This window comes from Peromyscus maniculatus, chromosome 17 (assembly GCF_049852395.1).
Source record: "Peromyscus maniculatus bairdii isolate BWxNUB_F1_BW_parent chromosome 17, HU_Pman_BW_mat_3.1, whole genome shotgun sequence".
Taxonomy (NCBI): Eukaryota; Metazoa; Chordata; class Mammalia; order Rodentia; family Cricetidae; genus Peromyscus; species Peromyscus maniculatus.
Genome location: NC_134868.1, coordinates 41,848,174 through 41,864,416, shown reverse-complemented (window position 1 = coordinate 41,864,416; position 16,243 = coordinate 41,848,174). Strand labels below are relative to the sequence as shown.

The 16,243-nt window shown below is 44.6% G+C and overlaps 1 protein-coding gene across 6 annotated transcripts in view; it reads left to right on the top strand.

Annotated features, from left to right (window-relative positions):
- The first annotated feature begins 270 nt into the window (after positions 1-270).
- Pofut3 (protein O-fucosyltransferase 3) overlaps positions 271-16,243 on the top strand; it is a 78,222-nt gene continuing 62,249 nt past the window's right edge. For all 6 annotated transcript variants that reach the window (XR_013045363.1, XR_013045362.1, XM_042262544.2 and 3 more), the window contains exons 1-3: positions 271-390; positions 9,025-9,368; positions 13,867-14,161. Coding sequence is in view for 4 of the 6 variants with exons in the window: in XM_042262544.2 (XP_042118478.1) it covers positions 9,288-9,368; positions 13,867-14,161 (376 nt within the window). In the remaining 2 variants the exon portion in view is untranslated. The remainder of the gene's footprint in view (positions 391-9,024; positions 9,369-13,866; positions 14,162-16,243) is intronic.

The window sequence follows — 16,243 nt, the reverse complement described above, 5'->3', positions numbered from 1 at the left end:
GGTGAATTGAATCAAGGTCCTCTGAAAGAGCAGCTCCAGGGGGCTTTTATAGAGAACTTTTCAGATTTTTCAGGACCTGATGCTTGCTTTCTTGAGCCAACTGCGCTGAGACGCACCGGTGAGGGGCGGTCCAAACTTTTTGGAAGCCCAGACCGCTAGCTTTTAAACACCGCATCCATGAAAACATGGATCCCGGATTTCGCGGGCTGACTGCGGCGGGATGGTCCTGGAGCCGAGCCTGCCATTCCATCTCTTCCTTTCCGGGTCTTCGGGAGAGCTCAGGGGCGTAAATAGAAAATGAGGACTCTCGGGGTGCGCGGAGCATCGGGCACCCCTGAGGCTGGCTGAAGTACAGTGATGGGGACTTGTTTTGATGCTCGAATGCCTAAGGTGAGTCTTCTGGGCCAGTGGAGACTGGGGCGCCTGTTGGAGCTAGCTGAAGGACACCGCCGCTCTGCGAAAGCAGAGTGTAAGAGAAAACAGTTTGCTGGGCCCGGGCAAACAACCCGCATCTGCTGTCAGATCCTAGAAACTCTGGCACCGCTTTTTAGAGCCAGAAACTGGGGTGCAAGCTGATGTGGCCTCTGAAAGCAGGTGGGAGCTTGTGGCCTCGGAGCCTTGGGCTCCGGGAGCAGGGAGGAGGAGCACGCTATCCCGAGGGTATGATTTAGTGCTCTCTTCCCGGGACTGTGCAGGGGCCGGGGCGCAGCTCAGCTTCCTTTACAAGGCCCCAGGCAAAAGACTCCTTGTCCCGCTGTGTTGAGAGCTGCCCCTGGTAACTGGGTGCTCACTGAGAAACACTTGTTGATGTAATCTTGTGTCCAGCGAGTTAACCGTTTTGACTTTCCTGAGATGGAAACATTGTGCACTTATTATATACTTTGGAAGAGACTACCAAGAGCTGGCTTTGATTATCCACACACAGGTTGTTTTTTAGGGTTTTTGTCCCCAGCTAGGGTGCTCAATGTAACACTCATTTTTGCATCCTAAGATACAGAACTTGTGACTTTTTTTTTTTAAAGATTTATTTATTTATTATGTATACAGAGGAGGGCGCCAGATCTCATTACAGATGGTTGTGAGCCACCATGTGGTTGCTGGGAATTGAACTCAGGACCTCTGGAAGAGCAGTTGGTGCTCTTAACCTTTGAGCCATCTCTCCAGCCCAGAACTTGTGACTTTTAATGATATTTGGTTGGGACTTCCCTATCTTTGGTTAATTGCTAGCACATTGTACACGAAATAACCTCTTAACGTAACAACTCCGGCAGATTAGCCCCCTGACCACTGACTCGATGCTCTGAAACAGCTGGTAGACTAGGCAGTGAATGAAGTGTCTTGTGTTGTGCAGTGCGTGCAACCCAGATAGGTCCAGTTTTGAGTAAGGCTAGCTGATGTTCAGGACCTTAATGCCTTCAAATGTAGCTTTCCTTCTCTCAGATGAAGTGCACCACTCCTCACATGCTTGAGACCAATCTTGGGCCTGCTAGAGATGTCGTACTACAAAGTAGAGTCATGCATCTCTTTGGTCCATCATACTCTCAGGTGGAGTTCTCTCAGGTAGGGCCTGGGTTGGTTTCTGAATTGAATAACCAGCCCACGTGTTTGAACATTGAAGTTTCCAACTACCAGTATAGAAAGCATCAGTCTTAGAACTTAGAACATGCTTTCTAAGACGTGTGTAGTGCACATTTGGCTAACTGAGGTGCCCATTAACGTATCAAAGCTGACACTGGCCTCCATCCAGTTTCTCTCAGCATCCCACAGTCCTAAACCTGTTAACAGGATCCACCTGGCTAGCATACTCTGCCCCTACCCTACACTTCTCCAGCCCAGGGGACTGGGTTAGACTACCTTCCCTCAGCTGCTTTTCCTGATATAACTCAGCCATTTTGCAATGCCAGCCCTTTTGGCTTCTTGGTTTCCTAGTCTCCTGTCTCTCTCCTCTCTCCACTCCTGGCTCATTCTGCCAGTCTTGTCCACTCTGGACTCTCCCGGATGTCTCTGCCTCTGGCTATGCTCTCCCTCATATCTACAATCAATCTTCTCTCCTCACACACCCAGGAGCAGTCATGTCCTTTTATTTCTTGTTTTCATTCAACAGCCTGCATCCCTAGCACTCATTCTGGAGGCCACGGCAGGAGAAGGTGATTTAGAGGCTAGCCTAGGCTATGCAGACAGACCCTGTCTTAGAAAAGAAAAAGAAAAGAAAAGAAAAAAGAAAACCCAAATCTGTGTCTTGCCTCTAAGCCAAAGGCAATGCATCAGGTGACCAATAATGTGTGTTAAAATTCTGAAATTGTAATAATTTATCTCCTGGCTCCCTGCTAGATGGCAGTGTCTAATAGCGAATCAAAGACTCCATTGTTACTGTGTTGCTGCTCATCTTGCGTTCTAAAAGCGAAGCAGTTTTCAAGTTCTTTCTATACACAACATTCAGAAACCCTCCTCAGGATTATACCTAGAAAATAAAGGAAAGGATGATAATTTGGCCAGTGTTACCAGTATGCATAAATATGGCATAGTACAGAAGCCTTCCCAGCCTCTATTTAAGTGCTTTTATACTTATGTAGAGTCGATTTCCCCAAGACACGGAGCGAGCGTCTTACTTAGCTCTCATCGTTTTACACCAAACCCTCTCTCTTCCAGGCTCACATTTGTACGCTTGGTCCTCAGCTGGTGGTGCTGTTCTGGGAGGTGTAGAACTTTAGGAGGTACAGCCTGGGTGATGGAAGGAAGGAGCTGACTAGGCATGGGCTTTGAAGGTGATGTTAGCCCCTGGTTCTGGTTTGTGGGAACACCCACCACTTGGTGCTCCCACCACCATGGAGGGAGCTGTTTTGTCTATCACCCTTCTCCACTGGGGTGAATGGAAATCATTTGAAAGGGAAAGCCAAAGTGAGTCCTTCCCCTTGTAAGCTGCTTCTGCCAGGGTTTGTGTTGTTATTGTTGTTGTTACAGTAACAACAATGAATGAATATGTATAAGTGTTCCTGAAATGGGCTTTGGAAAAAGATAATACTAAGTTTATTTTAATTTACCTGCCTTCTAAATACTTTTTAAAAAATATTATGTGAAATCCTCGTTTTCAGAAAGAAATGCTGAATTACTAAAAAGGAAAAATGGAGCCAAGCACACACACACCTGTAGTCCTAGCACCCTGGAGGCAGAGGCAAGCGAATCTCTGTGAGTTCATGCCCAACCTGGTCTACAGAGCAAGTTCTAGGACATCCAGAACTACACAATACTCCAAAACAAAACAAAAACTCCACAAAAATAAAGCAAACAAACAAAAAATAAAAAGGCAAATGGGGCTAATTATGAGGCTAGATTATTTGCCTAATTAGTATGTTAGAAGCCCTTAGTTCAGTCCTGAGCATCACTGTCCCCTCCCCCAAAGTCTGGGGGATGTCTAGGACAGTGCAAGAGGTACTGGTATTCAAAGCTGGCTCAGCAGTACAGAAAAGGCAAGTTATGTTCTGGGAGCAGCAGGAACACAGACCTCGAGAAAGAGACCAGGGAAGGGAGTTAGAGAAATACAGTGAGCTACACATCAATGTTCTTTTTCAGTGTTAAGGACGGGGCCCTGGGCCCCGTGTATGGGAGGCAGGTGATCTACCACTGAGCTCCAGCTCCAGTTTTCATTCTAGGGACATTCATTTATAACTAGCTGAGTGGAGAATCTGAGGGGATGGGCCTGGGAAGAACACCAGTTTGCGGGCTTGGAGTCTTGAAAGGAGGCAGTAAAAAGTATTTGAAAATATAACTCATTCCTGCTCGTCTGCTGTGGCTTTTCTAGAAGGACAGCCACAAATTAAGGGGTGTACTGGAGATTTTTGTTTGTTTTGTTTTTTTGAGACAGAGTTTCTCTGTGTTGCCCTGGCTGTCCTGGAACTCACTCTGTAGACCAGGCTGGCCTTGAACTCACAGAGATCCACCTGCCTCTGCTTCCTGAGTGCTGGGATTAAAGGCGTACGCCACCACATCGGACGTAGAGATTTATGCAATGTAAGGTGACAATATCTCTTGGAGAACCAAGCCTACTTGAGAGATTTACTGTGAATAATTAAGGTCTGATATTTAGATTCTTCTGAAACCCTTTCCTGGTGTTATTATTAGCCCAGCAAAGACAATTGCTATCAACTCCCCAGTTGCTATGGAGAACCAATCAGAAGAGTCATTGTACAGCTGTCTGTCTTCTGCCTCACTTCCTTCCTGCCAGTGAAGAGAGGGAGGAGGAGAGGAAGACATCGAGTATCAGGGTTTGTCATGGTTGATTTTGATGGTCAGAGAGACATGGAAGCATGACCTGGAAATGCCATGAGGGTGTTTCCAGAAAGGTTTAATTGAGAAGGGAAGCCTTGCTCTGAATGAGTAAGGTAGCGGCAGCCTGTGTGCTGGAAACGAGAGAGGAAGTGACCTGAGCGTTGGCCTTCATCCCTGTCTCCTGACTGTGGACACAACACGAGCAGCCACCTCACACTGCTACTACTGTGTGCCTTCCCAGCTGTGATGGACTGTCTAGTCCCATCGTGAGCCAAGCCTAATGGTCCCTTACGTTGCTTTCGTCACAACAACAAGAAAAGCAGCTGTTTCAGAGTTAGACAACTCAGTGGGTCAAGCACACCAGTGGCCCTGATTTATCACCATCACGCGGGACGTGGCGGAAATCATCCCTTGGTTCACCTGCCTGCCCCGCACAGCCAAACTCTGAGGCTAGGCACCCACCGTCTGCTGATTTTCCTTGAGATACTCAGTCTTAGCTTCCGTAGAAGAAAAGAGGAGTTATTTTTAAGATGATGGTGCTGCTGGTTTGGCAGAAGAGTACTCATAGACGCTCCACTCATCCTGACCCTTTCTGCCCAGCAGATGGGCAGCCCTGGCTAGTGTCCACCAGCCATGCAAAGCATTGCAGAAGCTCGGCGCTCAGGCTCAGGAGTGGGTTAGTCAGGGTCCATTTCAGAGGTTATATACCACGGCCTATCAACAGATACATTCCTCTGTCCTGGAAATGAATATTATGGGGCATTGTCCTGAAGAACTGGGGTTCACCCTGTAGGCAATGATGAAGCAGAAACAGGGGGAAGCCTCCCCCTCTTGGAGTGCCATTACATTGGAGCTTGAGGGCTCTCATGGTACTCTCTGTGGGCCCATCTGTCTTCACCAGTAGGAGGACTTCTGACATGATGACATGCTCCTGGCTAATTGCTGGCATGGGTTAGATTGAGTGCTGCTATTGTAAGTGGACCCTAAGGCCTGGCAGGTTGCTGCAGAGTGTAATTCACATACTAGAATCTGCTCTTCAGTGGGGACCATTTAACCACAGTCAGGTTCCGGACCCGGTACTACACTCTTGGCTTTAGCAGTAACCTGACTTGAGGTTCTCTACATGCAAGGGAATTTGTACTCTCATTTTTTTCAAGACAGGGTTTCTCTGTGTAGCTCTGCGCCTTTCCTGGAACTCACTCGGTAGCCCAGGCTGGCCTTGAACTCACAGAGATCCGCCTGCCTCTGCCTCCCGAGTGAGGGGGATTAAAGGCGTGTGCCGCAGCCGCCGCCGCCACCGCCGCTGCCGCAACCTGGCGGAATTTGTACTCTTGAATTCTTCGTTGGTAGTTGATATGACTGATTAAAAATTGCAAAAAGACCCTCCAACTGTCCTGAGACATCAGCTGTAAAAATAACCCAAGCTAGCTTCAGAATCTCTCGTCAGCTTCTGTTTTCCTTTACTCCAGACTCTTTCTGTCCCAACAGCTGCCACTGTTTCTGGTGTCTCCCTTCCATTGATCTCGGAGTCAGGTGACCTGATTTTTAGACCTATTTCTAAAAGTATGATCCCAGGCCAGCTGCTTAAATTTGGTAAGGCTTAGTTTCATTTTTGTAAAAACTGGAATTCATAATATCTACACTGTCTGTTTTTCCATAGTGGTTATAAAAAGTATTGAATGAAGTGACAGATTTAAAACTCTTTGGAAAATGTTGTAGTCTTAAATTTACTTTCTTTTTTTTATTTGGAAACCACTTTATTAGTTTTTGTAATCAAACCCACGTAGATAAGACGTTACATATTTAATACAGCGCGTTACCCCTGTACAAATGGAAAAAAAATTAAGTTCAACGTTTCTAGACCAATATGGCTGTTAATTTCTGTACAATGCCAACTCAACACAGTAAAGTGGGATACTTTTTCCCCAAAGTTGACAGCACAGCTAGTTTCCAAAAATTTCAGTTATATATATGTATTTATATTTATATTTATAATTATATGAAACACCAATAATAGCAGTATTTTATGCATCAATAGCAACAACAGCTTTTCCAGGTTCTGCAGTCACTTGAACAAAATTGTAGAGACATCCAGCACACTCCATTAAAAAAAAAGAAAGTAAAAAACAAAACCCCCGAAAACAGCACAGTCCTGCTACTCTTGTGGTACCTGGCACGATTTTTTTTAAAAAATTAGTTTCTCAATCATCATCTGGAAAGAAAACATTCTGAGCAACATCGTTAAAAACAGCTCTGATAAAGCACAGTCACTACTCTGTATCATAAAGCAGGTACAAGCTATTTTACATTCACAGAGGTATGATACAATACTGTCCTACACCTATAATACTAGAGGATACAATTGAAAAGGCATTACTTGAGACTTGATTCTACTTTTCCAGCAGAGGGCCGAGTGGATGGTATGACAAACTCAAACACACTCTTAGATAGGATTTCCTTTCACCTAGTGGCACAGTTCTAAGGATTCATCCATTCATGAACATCAGCTAAAAACCATTATTTAAAAAAAAATGAAAGAATACCCCTAAAACAAAACCTTATAACCACTGGATTCATATGAAGATGACCTAGTGGAGACAAGAAAGACTTCACCTTACCAACACTTTATCAAATCTGTTATGCTTAAATGATGAGACCTCCAAGGAAGGAAGGAGATGCCAAGTAGTGCTTCAAAGCTTTGGACCACAATCAAAACACAGCATCATTTTAAACAGAAGTTAATGACTTATCTGATTGTATATGTGATTGGTGTGGGGTGAATGTGGTGGCATGTGCCAGTGTGAGTACATGTGAAGGTCAGAGGACAGCTTTCTGGAAGTTGTTTCTGGTCTTCCATCACGATTTCTGGGGATTTTTGCTGGTCTGAAAGTGATGTCGTTTTATTCCCATCTAAGAGGTTAATATTTCACTACCTAATCTGGGTCATATTAATTATAGCTTTTGCACATAAAATGAAAATTTAATAATCTTTCTGTCATGAAAAGAAAAGGATAAAGTTTATTACTTACAGCGAATACACTGAGGATTAGAAATACTTAGTCACGTCCCCAAATTTATATTGTTTGAATGTCAGAACCTGAAACTGGCATTCAGAGTGCTGGGTCTGCGTTTTATGTAGTTAATAGCTGTTAATATGCACTGAGTAGAATCCTGCAGGGTGCTTGTGAGGTTCTTAGACCCTTTTGTGCCTTTCCTCTTGGACCAGCCGGATGACAGCTGTTCTACACAGGCTTGCTTGTTCTCTGTGTTAGCATCATTTAGTGTGAGTTTTATAGTATTAACGTTAAAAGCTAGAAAAGATACACAAAGTTCGGCGCTAAGCTGGTTTCCACTTGTAGTACTTGCCAAAGTTATGATTTTGTAAAATAATGGTTTTTTTGAGATTATAACGTAATTACCTGTGTACATAATTACATAATTTCTCCCCTTCCCTTTCATCCTTCCAACCCTTCTCATGGATCCCCTTGCTCTCTCTCAAATTCATGACCTCTTTTTTAAAATTGCTGTTACGCAGATTTATGTGCATGTGTGTTTAAATATATAAATACAACCTGTCCAATCTATATGATGCTAATAGCATGAATAGGGCTGACCACTTGATATTGTATAACCAATTTGAGGGCCCTTCCATGGGGAACAGTAGTTCTCCTGTTCCCAGAATTCCTTGCTTGCCTCCTGTAGTTCTTTGTCTGGAATTGGGGCCCCATGAGATTTCCTCTTCCATGCGAGCATGTATATTGATGTTGTCCTTGTTCAGGTCATGTTTAGGCAGCCATGTTGGTGAGACTTTATGGATGCAGCTTCTTACATTTCTAAGAGACACAATCTCACTGCTAACTTCCTGTTCTGGCTCTTAGCAGTCTTTTGGTCCCCTCTGCCACAAAGATCTCTGAGCCTTAGATGTATGAGTGCATTGTAGATGTAACAGTTGGGACCAACCGGATTCCACGGCTCTGCATTTTGATTGCTTGTGGTGGTGTGTTGTTGTTGTTATTTTTGTCAATCTGGGCATACTGGTGGACACCGATCATCCCAGCATTTAGGAGGTAGAATCCGGTGGGGAAGAGATCAGAGGTTCAGGGCTATCTTTGGCCGCAACAGTGAGTTTGAAGCCAGCCTGGCTTCATGAGGACCTGTCCTCCAAACGCCAAAAAGAGCAGCCAATTCAGATACATGGAAACCTCACCTGAAGCTTCCAGAAGCTCATATTGCCCACACTACCTCCTGCTTTGTTGTGCTTTCCACTAAAGTCTCAGTAGATGATCCAGTAAACAGAATTCCTCCATGAGCTGGTTGGTTTCTCTAGTTGGTCACTATCCCCTTCTTAACCCAAACCTGAACCTTTATTATTATTTTTCCCCCTAGCTTTTTCAGAAGTGGATGTGCGGTCTGTTTCTTTATTCCTTTGAGACCTGGTTAGGAAGTGACTTCATCTAAGTAACCTTGGAATCCAGTCTTCCAATGGCAGAGAAATTAGGGGGAGATTAGGGAGACATGAGAGTTGATGGGGCTGTGTGGCCTTGAGCAAGTTAGGTAACCGTTCTGGTCTCAGTTGCTTTATTTCTGCGTGAGGTATCAGCCATATGTATGATTAGGTATATGTATGATTAAGTATTAGGTATAATGAGGTGTATGATCTAAAAGGTTCCTTTTAGTTTAAGATTTCTGTGCTTTTATGCAGTAAGCCCATGTCTGTCAGCTCTGCACTGTGGCTAAAAGATTATTCATTCCTTGCAGTGTTTTTGGATGCTGCTGTGTCCGAGGACTCCAGCTGCTCTGATGATAGCCTAAGAAGACTGCATGCCGTTCCCTCCCAGCATCAAGCCAGCCCCACTCGGAACCTCGGAACCTCGTATCTCAGTCCTTCATGGAGACCAGCTCCCAGCAGGAAATTGGCACCCAGATGGTTCCTCCATGTGAGGTTGTCTCTGGCTGTGGGCTGACTGGAGGACACCTGGTGGCCAGGCCAGCCCTTGATCAGTCACCCAGGACGGGGCAGCATGGTGCGGATTCAGAGGAGGAAGCTTCTGGCGTCTTGCCTGTGCATGGCAGCCACTGTCTTTCTGATGGTCACGCTGCAGGTACTGGGAATCTGGGCTGTGGAGAGCAGACTCAGTGCTGGGCACTTAGCATCTCCTTCCTGCCCAGTTCCCTTTCCTCAGAAAGCCCTGAGGAATTGATGTTTGCTGCACTTTTCAGCATTGTGAGCCTATGCTACACATTACAAAGGAGAACACCCTAATTCTATTTTTTTCTTCTTCCTCCCCCTCCCCCTGTGTGTGTGTACACCAGTGTGGCCTGGAACTCAAGATACTTCTGCTTCTGCTTCCTAAGTGTTGGGATTAAAGGAAGGAGCTACCATGCCCATTTGGGAGAACATTTTCTTTTTCTCCTTTTTCTTTTCTTTTTTCCTTCCTTCCTTCCTTTTTTTTTTTTTTTAGACAGGGCTTCTCTGTGGAGCTTTCTTTTAGATGTCACAATAAATTAGGTGGTTTTGGTGTACATGTCGTTTCTGTTTTCTGAGCATGGGAAGTGATGTGCATGCTGCCGGCGAGCCCCCTTCTGGCTCAGCTTCGGTTTTGTCACTGGTGGTGTTGGGACTGTGTCCTCTTTTTCACTGTCACACCGGGTACATCAGTATTTAACATTTCAAATTGATAGAAAGTTATAAAACACTATTAATGAAAAATAAAATGCTCATATTCTGAATCATTCTGTTTTTACTAGTTCAGAGGGTAGACACATAAGTCAAGTTAAGGAAAGGTAAATTAATTGTGGATCCTGGTACTCAGCCGGAGTTGTCATTAAGGAGTACCTTATACCCAGAAGCTTAGACAAGACAAAATTTACTTTATCGGAAATATAGCTTGGGTTGTTCCAGGACCAAGGTGTTGGCTGGGTTGTTTCTTCTGAGACCTGCTCTCTGTCTTCTTCTCCCTCTGTCTTTATATGGTCTTACCTCTGTGCCCAGCTTTTCCCTTTTATAGTAATCTCAGTTATATTGGGTTAAGGCCCTAAGATCATACTTGAATTTATCTCCTTTGTGGCTATACTGCCAAATACAGACACATGTTTCTGAGGATACAGTTCCGCCCATGTCACATTTTATAACGTACATTTTGACATCAATGGTATGAGGGCTAATCTTTATTGTTCACTTGACTGGATTTAGAATCACCTAGGAGATACCCCTCTGAGTCTGTCTGTGAGGGATTTTTCCAGAGATGTTTATTAGAAAAGGGAAGACTGACCTGGATGTGTGTGGCACTGTCCCATGGGTTGAGGGCCCAGACTAAATAAAAGGGAAAGAAGGAGAGGACTAAATGAGCAACCTTCCTCTGCCTCCTGCTCTGACGAGATGTGAGGTGGAGTCCTGGTCATACATCCTCACCACCTGGAACTGCTGCTGTAATGTACTGCGTCCCCTGATCCGAAGGTGACCACTCCTCCCTTAGCTTGCTCCTTGTTGAGAAAAGTAACTAATACAAATGATAGTCTAAATATGACAATGTAAATACCAATCCCCCAGTAAAGCTCAAACAATCTTGGAGGCAACCATTGATTTTTAGGCATCATTCTAAACCCACATTTCCGTATATTTTGTCAGAAAATTCACTAAGTGTATATGTATTTTTCTTTTTGAAGTTTAATTACCTACTTGCAAAAATAATTCATGAATATATGTGGAGTATTTTAAAACAAATCCTTGCAGCACTTCACTTGGCTGTACATTAGTAGGTTTTTCTAACAAGTCGGGATCATTTTCCTTTTTGAGACCGGGTTCATCTGTCTCTGTCCCTGTCCCTGTCTCTCCTGCCCATGCTAACTTCAAACTCACTATCCTCCTGTGCTAGAGTCCTTTGTCCAGAATGATGGAATTGTGGGTGTGTTCTCTATACTAACCAGAAAGACTTCAAATGCTTCCTTCCTTCCTTCCTTCCTTCCTTCCTTCCTTCCTTCCTTCCTTCCTTCCTTCCTTCCTTCCTTCTTTCTTTCTTTCTTTCTTTCTCTCTCTTTCTCTCTTTCTTTCTCCCTCCCTCCCTCTCTCCCTCTCTCCCTCCCTCCCTCCCTCCCTCCCTCCCTCCCTCCCTCCCTCCCTCCCTCCCTCCCTCCCTCCCTCCTTCCCTCCCTTCCTTCCTTTTTGTGTGTGTATGTGCACATGTGTGCTTGTGTGTAAGTATGCCACATTTGTGTGGGTGCCTGCACAGAAAAGTGGATTTCAGATCCTACAGAGCTATAGTTACAGGCAGTTTTGAGCTGCCTAATGTGAGTGCTAGGAACCAAACTCAGGTCTTTAGGAGAGCAGTACAGTACGTGCACTTAGTCACTGGGTCATTTCTCCAGCCCAGAGACTTAAAAAAACATAACCACATAACTGCTCTATGTCACCTACGGCAGTGAGCAGTTGTTTCTCAGTGCCCTCTAGTGGGCGTGCTAGATTTCTCCCGGAGAAAAGCCCTTTTATAATGGGATTCTGAATCTGCAGTAAACACATCTCTACACACTGCATTTGGCTGGCGAATCTCAAGTTTCGCATTTGTATCTTATCTATTATTTATGTATTTATTTGTTTGTTTATTTATTTATTTAGGGGAAGTTTCTTTTGTTCCACGTTTTTATTCTGTGTCTTGGATTGGTGGAAGAAACTGGTTTGTTTGCCCTTTGCATTGTGGATTTGGCTAATCTTATCCTTAAGGTTTTGCTTCATGTCCTTCTATCTCTCGTATTTCCTACAACCTGACAATGACATCTAGGGATACACATTAAGAGCTGATTTGCAGAAACAGCTCTCCTTAAAACTGCCTCTGTTATTTATAAATGAACTTACACTTCACACAGGAGACATGGGTGAGACACACGGAACAAATTTTGTAGTGAAGTTCCAGCTCATGGACTTTTGACAGGCTTTTCTTTCTTTCTTTTCTTAAGTTATTGGTTGTACGTTAGTAAGAAGGAAGGTCAAATGAAGAGAGGGTCTGCGCTGTCAATTAACTTGCTTCCATCAAGCTTTTGGGGAAGAGCCACACTATTACATTATAAAAATGCCGAGGAAGCTCTTGGCAGGGCTGATTTGGTTTCAGTTGCTTAAAGCTAATGCATTTTTTTTTTTTTTTTTACTCTTTTGGAATAGCATTTGGCTTTCATAGAGAAGGTCTTAACATCTTAGTTGGCATGGGTACATTGAGAATCTAGTCAAAGTTTTACCCTTTCCCTAGGGAGTTATGAACTCCAGGTGATTTATGGTGGTCAATGGCCCTTTTCTCACACTAGGAATAACAAGCCCATTAACAAGGAGCTGCTTTTGGCTGCTGGGTGTGTGTCCTCTTGTGGAGGACTTAACGCCATTATAATGGAACTGGGCTATCCCAGGAGCGGGTTGCTGATAAAAAGATGAATTTGATTCTCTCTCTCTCTTTCCTTTTTTGGGACAAGGTCTCACTATATATCCCATGTTGACTCTGAACTTGGTATCTTACTGCCTCAACCTCTTAAGTGCTAGGATTGCATGTATATATCATTACTCTGGCTCTAAAATAATCTCTTTGGTGGAAGGCACGTGCTGGGATGAAGCCCTCGGCTTTGAGTGTAGTGGGCAAGTATACCAGCACTAAGCTACACTCCAGCCCTTCCTTTGCCTTTCCTTCTGTTGGACCTCCTCAATGTCAGAAACACAGTCTCCAGAACTATGAGAAACAAATCTTTATTCTTTAGAGATTATCAACCTCAGGTATTCTGTTATAGCGGTACCCAGTGGAACAAGACGGGAGATTATCTTGAATTATCCACAGAAGTCATTAAAAGCAGAGTGTAGGCAGAAATTTCTCTCCTGCCTTCCTGTTCCCACATACCTAGCAGCCACTTCTTAAATAATTGACTCAGAGGCTTAGTAGTATTTATAAATGCTTGGCCGGTAGATCAGGCTTATTTCTAAACTGGCTCTTAAACTTAAAATACCCATAATTCTTATCTATGTTTAGCCATGTGTCTTGGTACCTTTTCTCAGTGAGGTATTCTCATCTTGCTTCCTCTGCATCTGGCTGGGGACTCCTGACTCTGCCCTTCCTCTTCCCAGAATTCTAATCTGGTTGCCCTAACTATACTTCCTGCCTGGCTACTGGCCAATCAGCATTTTATTAAACCAATTTCAGTGACAAATCTTTACTGTCTGTTAGAGCCTTATCCCACAGCAGCAGAGAGCCTTTCCTGGGTGTTTTCAGGGAAAGGGGCAGTGTCAGTAGTGAGAGAAGTGGTGTTGATAGATCTAAAGATTGACAATGGGATCTTGAGCCAAATAAACATTGTGAACGATTCCTGAAAGATAGAAAAAGCAAAAGCTTGGGCTGTCCCTCAAGGTCTATAGAAGAATGTAAATATGCTGGCCTTTTGATATTAGACTGTAAGCCCATGTCTAGCTCCTAACATCCAGAACTGTATGGTGATAGTACGTGTGTTATTTTAAAGGAGTTTTGGCATGTTGTTACAGAAAACCGACAGGAAGCTAAATCATCAGGACAGTGGGAGTTGTGCTGAAGGAAATGGGGAGAATCAGATTCTGATAATGGTTGTCTTCACTTTCAGGTAGTGGTCGAGCTTGGAAAATTCGAAAGGAAGAGGTTTAAAAACTCCAATTTGCAAGACGGACGCAAAAAAGTGGAAGAGGAGCCTAAACCTCTCAATCCCTTTCCTGAAAAGGCAGCCCTAGCCTTGGATGTGAAGAACAGGATGGATGTGGGGAGCTACCCCATTGTGCTGTGGTGGTCCCCACTGACTGGGGAGACTGGCAGGCTCGGCCAGTGTGGGCCTGATGCCTGCTTCTTCACCATCAACCGGACCTTCCAGCATCATCCTATGACCAAGGCCTTCCTCTTCTATGGTGAGTTGGGTTTTTCCCTTCTTCCTTTCAACTGTTAATGTCTCGTTCAAAGCTGGGTTACTGCTCATCTCCTGAGAGGGCAGCGCTCTCCTGGAACAAGTGTTAGAGCGCCCGATTTCCTCAGTGTTGGCTACGTGGAAGGCCTGAGGCATTTAGCAAATGTCAGACAATCCTGGCCAACTGTGCTGGTGTGAATGAGGATGGCCCCCATAGGCTCATATGTTTGAATGAGTGGGTCCCCAGTTGGTGGATTATTTAGGAGAGGTGTGACCTTGTTAGAGGGAGGTGTGTCACTAGGGGTGGGCTTTGAGGTTTCAGAAGCCCTCCCCAGGCCCAGTCTCCTCTGTCTCTGCCTGCCGCCTGCAGATGTAAGGTCTTAGCTACTGCTCCAGCACTCTGTCTACCTGCCTGTCTGCCCCCGTGCTTCCCACAGTGATGATCATGGACTAACCTGCTGAAGCTGTAAGCAGTCTCCCAATTAAATGCTGTCTTTTACAAGCTGCCTTGGTGTAGTTGGTTGTTTTTGCTCTTTACACACAGAGACTAATTCTTTTTTTTTTTTTTTTTTTTTGGTTTTTCGAGACAGGGTTTCTCTGTGTAGCTTTGCGCCTTTCCTGGAACTCACTTGGTAGCCCAGGCTGGCCTCGAACTCACAGAGATCCGCCTACCTCTGCCTCCCGAGTGCTGGGATTAAAGGCGTGCGCCACCACCGCCCGGCCAGAGACTAATTCTTAATTATAAATGCCCAGCCTTAGCTTGTCCTGTCTACTTTTTGCTGCTGGACTTTTACCTTTCTCTATTTCTGTATATTTTTTCTTTCTTTCTTATTCTGTGTCTGACTGTATGGCTGGGTGTCTTTTCTCACTCCTCAATCTTTCTCTCCCCAGATTTCTCTTTCTCTATATTCTCTCTGCCTGCCACCCCCCCCCAGCCTTTCTCCTGCCTTGCTATTGGCCGTTCAGTTCTTTATTAGACCATCAGGTGTTTTAGACAGGCAGAGTAACACAGCTTCACAGAGCTAAACAAATGCAACATAAAAGAGTACAACACATCTTTGCATCATTAAACAAATGTTCCACAGTGTAAACAAATGTAACACATCTTAAAATAATATTCTACAACACCTTGCTCATGGTGTCTCTTCATAGCGATAGAACAGCAACCGACACACCAACATAGGCTTGGTTGGATGGGCTGCTCAGTGTTTCCCAGGTAAGTGTAGTTCTTACTGAATCTGATACTTAGAATTTGGTATTGCTGACATCAGTTCAAATATCCATTTGTGATGAAGGCATGGAATTTTGATGATCATGACTGTAGGGAGCCGCTATTCAAAGATGGCGCTGGCTTCCTGGTAGCCTAGCTGTAAACAACTCCATATTTGGCTATGATGCACGAGTATGGTAATTGGCCTTATGTCCTCAGCCTATCCCGTGGCTCCCCGTGCTAGCATTCTGGCGGGACCCAATCACAGCACGGCACGTTTGCCTGATTCCCTATATAAGCAGCTGCAGTTTAGTCCTCGGGGCCCCTCACCTCCCGCTCTCTCTTAACCAAGAGACGCTCCAATAAAGTATGATCTGAGAAGAATCCTCACGTGGTGGTCGTTCTTCCTCGCTGGCCGAGGAGCGCGCCGCACATGACGAATGTCTAATTGGACATAAACAAGCATGATGTTGTTTATTTTGTTGATGTTAGATTAATCAAAATAAAAAAAATGGCCGAGGAGAGAGCTAAGTCATTAAGGTGATGGGTATGTAAACATAGTGTCTTATTTACTTTTCTATCACTGTGAGGAGACACCATGACAAAGGCAGCTTATAGAAGAAAACTCACAGTTCTAGAGGGTAGTAGAGTCTGTGGCCACCATGGAGGGGAGTATACAGTAGACAGGAAGGCATGGCACAAGAGCAGTAGCTGAGAGCTTATATCCTATCTAAAAGTTGGAGACAGGGAGAAAGGGAGAAAGCCATCTGGAATGGTGAGAGCTTTTGAAACCTCAAAGCCCATCCCTGATGACACACCTCTCCGACAAGGCCACACCTCCTAATCCTTCCCAAACAGTTCCACTTGGGGGCCAAG